Genomic DNA, 9,481 nt, shown 5'->3' on the forward strand with positions numbered 1-9,481 from the left:
TTTGGACTGCACTACGTGGGATATCTAGCTGTACTTGGAAAGTATAGCACGGATATCAAAGGACGCTAAGTCCATTAAAGGCTACGTCTTTACGTAGGCCAGTGCAGTTGGTTGGATGAAAATTCCCGAAATGATTTGTGATAGCTAAGATCTGACGGGATCTAAGCTGAGGGCCTTAGACTCGTGTTGCGAGCGAGTAGGCCGAATGGCTATGCCATTTTTCGAGAATGTTCCTAGTGGTAAACTCGTACCTCCAATTTGTGTGCATTGCGATGGTTAAGCCAAAATTGGTTAAGTACAGAGTTAGATGTAGAATGGTAAGTCTAGACTTATAAGTCATTGACATAATACCATTAAACAATTTCTCACAATAGGGGTTATCTCTATTGACTACGTGATGTCAAAAGATAACGTAGCGGCCGCTAACTCGCTAACCCGAGGGTAAGCAAATGGTTGTGGAGAAATTGAAACGAGGAATGGGTCTAAAGCCCTTGGACTAAAAGTTCTATAGTGGATACCCAACCTAGCTGGTACCTTGGTTCAATGGGACAACTAAATTATGGAACGGAGCGTGTCACTGTGGGGGTCTCAGACTCCCTACCACTCCTCGTTAGAAACAGTGACTCCTGCACGAGGCTAGCATGTTGATGCTTTAATGATTCTTGAGTATGCGGGATACTCAAGAAAGAATCACCTATGTAAGAGAGAAGTGAGGGTCGCTTCAAAGGAGAATTGTTGGGCACAATTCTTTAGAAACTCTCGCAGAACCAGGAACGGTGACCCACGACCAAAATGGGCACACTCATGAGAACAGAGCATGGTTGGGAGGTTCCTGTGTGAGATATGTCATCATCTACACAAACGGCAGTCGGTTCAAAGACATCGCGTTCTACCGAACAGCCAGTAGAGTAAACATTTCTTCACAAGGGAAGGTTCAAAGGGTATAGTGACTCCCTACCTATCCTATGCAGGGATCGACCGTTTGAACACAGTTGTTTCCGATTTCAAATTACCCCGAAAATCAATTTTTTCATTCATGTGGGAGATTGTTGGAAAAATAGCATTAAAATGGCATTTTAAGTGGCTATTTTGTGGTACAATTATCGGTGATGGGGTCCACTTCTAATTTGGGTTCTTCGTAGTGAGACGAAGAGATTGATATATTGTACGCTCAATACGGATAAGTGCTGAATGAGATATTGATTCTCAAAGTAGACCCATTGAGTTGGAAAAATGAAGGGAAAAAGTGAGCTTTTGTCCCACATTGGTTTGGAAAGAGGATTTGACCCCCCTTTTATACAAGAGGTTTTTTAGAGCTTGTAGATTTGTATAGTATAGAGGCTCTCTTGTGCGCGGGGGAGGGGGGTGCAAATCAAATTCCAACTAGAGATGACTTCGGAAAGGCATGATTCAAGCCCGAGCTCGTGTGCGCCGGCACCTATGGGCACGAATGTTGTCCGGAAAATTGGTTGGCCTTACGGGCTAAGTTATGCCAACTTTCGGTATCAATTTTCCAACAGAATAGCCACTTGGGTTCGGCCTGTAAGGCCGAATCGAGGCCACCGAAACAAGTCTCGGCCTGTGAGGCCGAGACGTGACAAGTTTCGGCAAGTAAGGCTGAAACTAAGCAAGCATCAGGGAGACAGACTGGGTTCGGCCTCTAGGCCGAACCATGCCTGAAGGCGAATAGACAAATATGGGATTCAATTCTACAGTTACGGAATTAATTTTTCAATTAATTCCAATTTAAATATTTTGAATTTAAATCCCATGGGATGCCTTGCGGTTTCAGGTGTTACAAAGCCAAGTTTAATGGCCATGATCAATGCTATTAAGGACCTACATCCCTATATAAGAAGGGGTAGAGTGCAACAGATTTTCTAAGCACATAGTGACAAGAACACACAACACAGAAAGTGGTTTCTCGCCTCAAAACTCTGCTTCTACTCCTTTCTTTGCCTAAACTGTGTTCAAACGTCGAACCGTAGCGCGTTTTATCCTGGGAAACCTAGGCCACGACGCTCCTAGCACTTGTGGGAGGTGGCAAATAAGGTTTTAAGGAAAGAGTGGTCTCTTGACTCACGCTAAAAACCCTTACCCAAACACGAGCCATCTTTCCTTCTTTCAGTTTTGGATTATGCTTCTAAGCAAAAATCCTCCTCTTCTGATTTAGTTTGGTTGGAATTATAATCTGTGGATTATAAATTCCATTTGGTTGATATGTATATATCTTTTCTTTAGGTCCACTATTCCAATTATTGAAACAATATATTTGAATATATATATATATATATATATATATATATATATATATATATGTCAATATGAATGTTATTTAAAAATCCCTGATCTACTAGATATTTTTAGCAATATATTTTATTTCAATTGATCTTATTTATACAACAGAAATAAAGAATATGTTTTAATAAACATGTACTATTGTTATAATGAACGTGTAATATTAATCATATTTGATCCAGTGAAAATTTTAATAAATATATATTATTAACATAGTGAACATGGATTTTTGATTGCAATATGGATCCTAATCCATTATATAATTTTCATATATGTATTTGGCGGCAAATCATATCATGGACCAAGGTCTACCTTGCGTGGTGAACCCTACTCCAAAAAGATATCATTTTCTATTAACTGTCAAATTAGTGCATCATGTTTAATAACATTATCATGTACTATATACATAATATTGGTTTTATATGTTTATAAATCTAAACGTCAGGTGATCGCAACACACAATTCTATCACGCGACAACTACGGCTAGAAACAGTAATGGAAGAGTAGCAGCCTTGAAAGACAATCATGGTTCTTGGATTACACAGGCCAGTGAGGTTGCAGAACATGTTTGCGACTATTTCGTCAATCTATTCTCTGAGGACTCACCTAGCAGCCTTGGGGTCCCTTTGAAGAAGTAAAGCAGGCCCTTTTTGATATGACACCTTGCAAGGCCTTGGGTCCAAACGGTTTTACAGCGGGCTTCTACCAAAAAGCTTGGAGCATAGTTGGGGGCAGCCTTTTGAAGTTAGTGCAAAAGTTTTTCGAGGATGGCTTTTTACCGGAGGGAACCAATGACACGTTCATCTCACCAATCCCGAAGGTGGATAACCTAGAAGTTGTGAAGCAATTTAGACCCATCGGTCTTTGTAATGTACATTACAAGCTAATTACCAAGTCAATGACATCTAGGATGAAAAACATTTCTAGGAAACTGGTTGGACAGAATCAAACAAGTTTTGTTCCAGGAAGGTCAATCACAGAAAATATACTAGTATATCAAGAAGTTTTACACTCCATGAGAACTAGAAGAGGAAATTTAGGTTGGCTGATCATGAAGATCGATCTAGAGAAAGCATATGATAGACTTTCTTGGAGTTTCATATATGACACTTTGAATGACATTGGGTTTAACCATGCTTGGAGAAGAAATATAAATGAATGCATCTCAACTTCAAGATTGTCAGTTCTTTGGAATGGTCAACATACGGAGTGGTTCAGGCCAGGAAGGGGAATTAGACAGGGAGACCCCTTATCCCCTCTTCTTTTTGTTTTGTGCATTGAAAGGTTTAGTCACATTATTCAAGAATCAAAACTTGCTGGTAGATGGAAGGGTATTTCGATTGCTAGGAATGCTCCTCTTATCTCCCATCTCTTTTTTGCAGATGACCTTATACTATTTGGGGAAGCGACTCTGGAACAAGCTGTGGAGATGAAGAATTGCCTGGACTGGTTTTGCTCTCTATTTGGTTAGAAGGTTAATTTCCAGAAGTCCTCCATTTTATTCTCAAAGAACACAGCGTTGGATGTTCAGCAAGCTATAACTGATGCTGTTGGTATAGCAACGGTGACAGACCTGGGAAACTACCTTGGTTTGCCATCACAACATGGGAGGCTGAAGAAGGAATCATTTGCGGGGTTTCTCGAAAGGATGCAGACAATCGCAGATCTCTTTCTTTCGCAGGCAAGTCCTTGCACACTCAGTACTCTTGGCTATTCCATATTACACAATGCAGACAACTCTAATGTCGGCTGGTCTTATTGATTCTATGGAAAAGCTCATCAAAAACTTCCTATGGGGTAGTAAAGTAGGTGAAAGAAGGTGCAACTTGGTCAAATGGGATATGGTGACAAATAACAAGTCTTCTGGTTGGCTAGGCATCCGAAAACTCGAACCAATGAACCGCGCCTTCCTAGCCAAACTGGGCTGGAAATTACTACAAAATGACAATTGTCTTTGGACAAATATTTTCAGAGCTAAGTACTCAGCTTCATCCATGGACTACTCTACATGGAGATCTAAGGCTAATAGCTCCAACACTTGGAGAGGCATCCTTAGAGCTAGACCCATTCTTCAGGAAGGAATTAGGAAGCAAGTGAGAAATGGAAAAGGGACATTATTTTGGCAGGACAAGTGGATTGAGGATAGACCTTTAAAGGACATGGCAGTTGCCGAGCTGGCTGATCTGGAATTAGGGAGAACGGTTGCGAGCTATTAGATTCCGGAAAGGGGGTGATCTTGGGACCAATTAAATCATTTATTGCCCAATGAGACTTTAAATTGAGCAAATTGGCAGCATTTATCATCTTTGACGAACCTGAAGCTAATGATAGTATTGGATGGTCTAAGGATATATCTGGGATCTTTACAATAAGCTCTGCTTATGATATAGCGACTGGTGCATCATCTTTGACAGAAGCAGCTAAGTGGAACAGCATATGGAAGCTAAAAGTTCCAAATCGCATCCGCTCATTTCTATGGCTAGTTGCTCACGGGAGAATCATGACAAATAGCAATAGGGTGAAGAGGGGACTGACTACCTGCGACAAGTGCTGGGCATGTGACGATCTAATCGAAGATGTGGACCATGTTCTGCGATCTTATCCTGCAGCAAAGGATCTTTGTAAAGCAGTTTTCCCAGATTCTTTTCAAAGAAGAAGCATGTTACCTTTCTCTATATGGTTACTAGATGGTTTAGCTAGCAAAAGTGATGGCAAAGGACCACTCAATGCAAGCTCCCTGTTTGCCATCACATTGTGGTGGATTTGGAAATGGCGCAATGAAGCTGTGTTTAACAATAATGTGAAACCTCTCTGTTTTAAAATTTCGTGGGTCAAAGCACAGTATGAAGAAGTGAACAATGCTTTCATGAAAGGCAAGGGTCTAATGAATACACAGAATTTACCAGCTTGGAGGCAGCTTCGTTGGGAAAAACCACAAGAAGACTTTGCTAAGCCTAATGTGGACGGGTCTGTCCAGTGCTATACCAACAAAGCCAGCTGTGGCGGCTTAATTCGCGACAGTTCTGAATCTTGGATCCAAGGTTTTGTTTATAATATTGGGAGTTGCTCTCCCCTTGAAGCTGAGGCTTGGGCTATTTTGAAAGGAGTACAGCTAGCCATTCACATGGGAAATAGTAGGATTATTATTGAAAGTGATTCTGCAGACGCCGTCAAATTCATCAAAGGTGGCGCCCCTCTCCGTATTCCGACTCACAATATTCTGGCAGCCTGTAGAAGAACTACGTTGCTTCAAAAGCTGGCGCATGGAAGCAATAACGAGAGAACAAAACTTTGTCGCTGATCGTCTTGCTTTCTTTTCCAGAAAATTTCCCCCAGGCATGCATGTGCTGGCCTCCCTTCCTGAGGAGATGTTGGGCCTCCTAGAAGATGATAAAGAGAGAATCCCCTCCTGGTGTTTTATGTACAATGTACCTCAACTGTAACTTTGTTCCTTTGGGTTTCCCCCTTCCAAATGAAATAAAAAACATAAATCTAAACCTTAATGTGCAATAACCCTAAACTTCATGTCTATCACTTGTATTTTCATTCACTCTATCGTAAGTTCATAACGTTCCTTCTATATGTTCATAACGTTCCTTCTATGTGTAAGTGTGCATATTTTGTACACATTAACCTATGATTGGCTAATTTATTTTTATAAATAATAGACTTAGGATTAGTCAAAAAACTCTTTGACCATTGTTATTTATCATAAGAAGCTTTTTAATTGGGTGGCTCACAATTAATGTGTATGAAGAGGAAGTCAGCTATTAAAGTGTCGTTCAAGCAAATTATGAGGATCTAATTTAAATGAATGGCAGAGAATGATTCGAGCATGGGATGAAGTTATTCACGTGGCTGTTTGATGAAAGGATTATCACTATAAAAAGGAAGGTTACTCGTTGAGGAAACTTGCCTTTTTGAGACTTACTATTTTGAGAAGTGAACACTGCTTGCGAATTGAGAATTAATTATATTATTATTCTGCTAAGCTGCTGTCTGCGCCTGACTCAGTTGAAGTACTATTCGAAGGGTATTAAGGCATGCACGTCACGATCTAGGTTGGATGTTAGGCAGGTTGTTTGTAGTACGGTAGTTAAGACTGTGAGAGTCTAATGTACTGTTCTATTGTAAAACTCCTTGGTGAACATCAATAGTGGATTGGGCAGACGTGGGTTGCCCCGCAGACGCAGGAGAAGCGCTCCGAACTGCGTAACAAATCTTTGTGTACTTGATTTATTTACTGCTTTTATTTTCTATTATTTATTATCACTAAATAACAAAACTTAATCGATCAAAATCTAAAATAAGTATAAAAATCAAGTAGAAGTTCAGGTTCAGTTAGTTTAAGGTTCACGATATAATTTTAATTGGTATCAGAGTCTGGAGGCTTAAGTTACTAGTCTTTCGATCTAGCTATTACGTGTTCCTTATTTTAAAGTATTCAGCGGTTTTCAATACTGTTCTTCCTGTTATTACTTTGTTCAATCTCACTTCTTGCTAAGTGTTTCAGAATGGAAAGATTCAGGCCACTTCTCCAGATTACAGGTGACAACTACGCATATTAGAAGGCTTGAACAAGAACTCATCTTAAAGCTCATGGAGATCAGGTTTGGCGGGATGTACTTACTGGTTGGACACCACCTACGAAACCTGGAGAAAAAGACTGTGATCCACCAGTGATAAAACCTGAAACCGAGAGAACTCAAGCTGAAATTACCACTGCTGGATATAACGATAAGGCTCTTGACACAATCTATTCCTTAATGCATGAAAATCAATTTTTGTTGGTTACAGGTATTGATTGTGCAAAAACTGCGTGGGAAATACTCGAAACCACATATGAAGGTACGAGTTCAGTCAAAGCTCCAACTGGTAAAAGCTGAATTTGAAGAACTACGTATGAACGAGGACGAAGACATTGCGAATTTTCACGGGCACATACAAGAGTTAGGAAATCGAGCAACAATTCTTGGAAAACCTTTCTCCCAACAGAAAATTGTCAAAAAAAAATCCTACGATCCTTTCCTCCGAGATTTAGGATGAAAGTAAATGATATTCAAGAGCATGATGGCTGGAAGAAAAAATCTGTAGCTCAACTGATGGGCAACCTTTGAAATGGAAATTCTTACTGATCACACTACAAAGCAAAAGACAGTTGCGTTTGTCGCCGAAGAACATGATGATACCGCACCAAGTAATGATTCAGTCGCGTTTTTTACTAAACAGTTTTCAAATTTTTTGAAACAGGTATCTCAGAAGAATATGCAAAACAACAAACATAAAAAAGGCACAAGCTTAAACATGTCAAAAACTGGCGCAAAAAATGTCGTGTCAAACTCGAAACCTGCTACTTCACGACCAGCCCGCTCCAAAGAAAAATTAAACAAAGGAATAAGATGTTATGAGTGTGAGGGCTTCGGTCATGTTCGAGCTGAATGTCCAACTTACCTTAGGCGAAAGAAGTCCATGACAGCCACAACTTGGAGTGATGACGAACCTGAATCAGAAACTGCTGACTCTGACGCAGAAGAAATGTTTGGTAATTTTGTAGCCTTTACTGCTAGGAGTACCACATGCTCTGAACCTGGGGATGCATCTGACACAGAGGATGGTGACTACAACTCGGCAGAAGACCTTGAAATACCAGATTTATCTTACGAAGTAGAGTTTAACAAGCTGTATCCCAAATGGGAAGAAAAAATTGTCAAAAAAAAATCCTACGATCCTTTCCTCCGAGATTTAGGATGAAAGTAAATGATATTCAAGAGCATGATGGCTGGAAGAAAAAATCTGTAGCTCAACTGATGGGCAACCTTTGAAATGGAAATTCTTACTGATCACACTACAAAGCAAAAGACAGTTGCGTTTGTCGCCGAAGAACATGATGATACCGCACCAAGTGATGATTCAGTCGCGTTTTTTACTAAACAGTTTTCAAATTTTTTGAAACAGGTATCTCAGAAGAATATGCAAAACAACAAACATAAAAAAGGCACAAGCTTAAACATGTCGAAAACTGGCGCAAAAAATGTCGTGTCAAACTCGAAACCTGCTACTTCACGACCAGCCCGATCCAAAGAAAAATTAAACAAAGGAATAAGATGTTATGAGTGTGAGGGCTTCGGTCATGTTCGAGCTGAATGTCCAACTTACCTTAGGCGAAAGAAGTCCATGACAGCCACAACTTGGAGTGATGACGAACCTAAATCAGAAACTGCTGACTCTGACGCAGAAGAAATGTTTGGTAATTTTGTAGCCTTTACTGCTAGGAGTACCACATGGTCTGAACCTGGGGATGCATCTGACGACAACTCGGCAGGATGGTGACTACAACTCGGCAGAAGACCTTGAAATACCAGATTTATCTTACGAAGTAGAGTTTAACAAGCTGTATCCCAAATGGGAAGCATTACTTAAAGCAAATCGTATAGTGTCTAGTGAAGTTAGAGTATTGCAAAATGCTGTAAACGTGTTCAAAGGTCAAGTAGCAGATAGGGATGCATTAATTAAAGAATACACTGACCGAGAAGAGAAACTGCAACAGGAAATCAAGAGACTGAAGCTGGAACTGAGCACATATATAAAGAGAATCCAAATGATGGATACCACATCAACTCTTGACGAAATTCTTGGTTCAGGGCGGCAATCCTCTGCAAGGTTTGGTATTGGCTTTACTGGAGAAACCAGCAAAGACAAAACTACTTTTGTCAACGCATGTGAACCACATCCAGAAACTACTCCTGAGTCAAGAAAAGCTAAAGAATATCGTGAATCAGCGCCTATCTCTGGCTCAGTAAAACAAACACGAGGTACAATACGTAACAAGTTTCATTATAAGGTATATAATCCTGTGTGTCACTATTGCAGGTTACGCGGACACATCAGACCCGAGTGCTACTACTTCTACAAAGATCAAAGGGCTGAAAAACATAGCCATAAGTTTATTACTCCGTTTATCAAACAAATGTGGGTAAAAAAATTTGATTACATTAGTTTTGTATCCTTTCATACTAAAAGTGCAGGTAGGGATGAAAAATGGTACTTCGACAGTGGCTGCTCACATCACATGACTGGGAACGCAAAGTTTCTAATTGACATAAACACAAGCAACGGTGAAGTAACCTTTGGAGATGGAGTCAAAGGACAAGTAACCGGAGTAGGAACTCTAAATGTTGCAGG

General features: G+C 40.2%; 1 protein-coding gene across 1 annotated transcript; it reads left to right on the forward strand.

Annotated features, from left to right (window-relative positions):
• Window positions 1–2,954: 2,954 nt before the first annotated feature.
• Window positions 2,955–8,050, forward strand: LOC109163328. Its single transcript, XM_019312081.1, has 7 exons — window positions 2,955–3,765; window positions 3,859–3,980; window positions 4,033–4,507; window positions 4,594–5,529; window positions 6,741–6,931; window positions 7,097–7,174; window positions 7,550–8,050. Exons 1-7 carry the CDS (start codon window positions 2,955–2,957, stop codon window positions 8,048–8,050), a joined length of 3,114 nt encoding a protein of 1,037 aa, XP_019167626.1.
• The last annotated feature ends 1,431 nt before the right edge of the window (window positions 8,051–9,481 follow it).

This window comes from Ipomoea nil, unplaced genomic scaffold (assembly GCF_001879475.1).
Source record: "Ipomoea nil cultivar Tokyo-kokei standard unplaced genomic scaffold, Asagao_1.1 scaffold3017, whole genome shotgun sequence".
Classification (NCBI taxonomy): Eukaryota; Viridiplantae; Streptophyta; class Magnoliopsida; order Solanales; family Convolvulaceae; genus Ipomoea; species Ipomoea nil.

What these genes read in the sequence shown, in the direction of transcription:
- LOC109163328 (XM_019312081.1), top strand. Translation starts at nt 2,955, where the DNA reads ATGACACCTTGCAAGGCCTTGGGTCCAAACGGTTTTACAGCGGGCTTC. An exon ending in CTGGTTTTGCTCTCTATTTG is followed by an intron (nt 3,766 to 3,858) that starts GTTAGAAGGTTA and finishes CTGTTGGTATAG; the next exon opens with CAACGGTGACAGACCTGGGA. An exon ending in ATTAGGGAGAACGGTTGCGA is followed by an intron (nt 4,508 to 4,593) that starts GCTATTAGATTC and finishes GCAAATTGGCAG; the next exon opens with CATTTATCATCTTTGACGAA.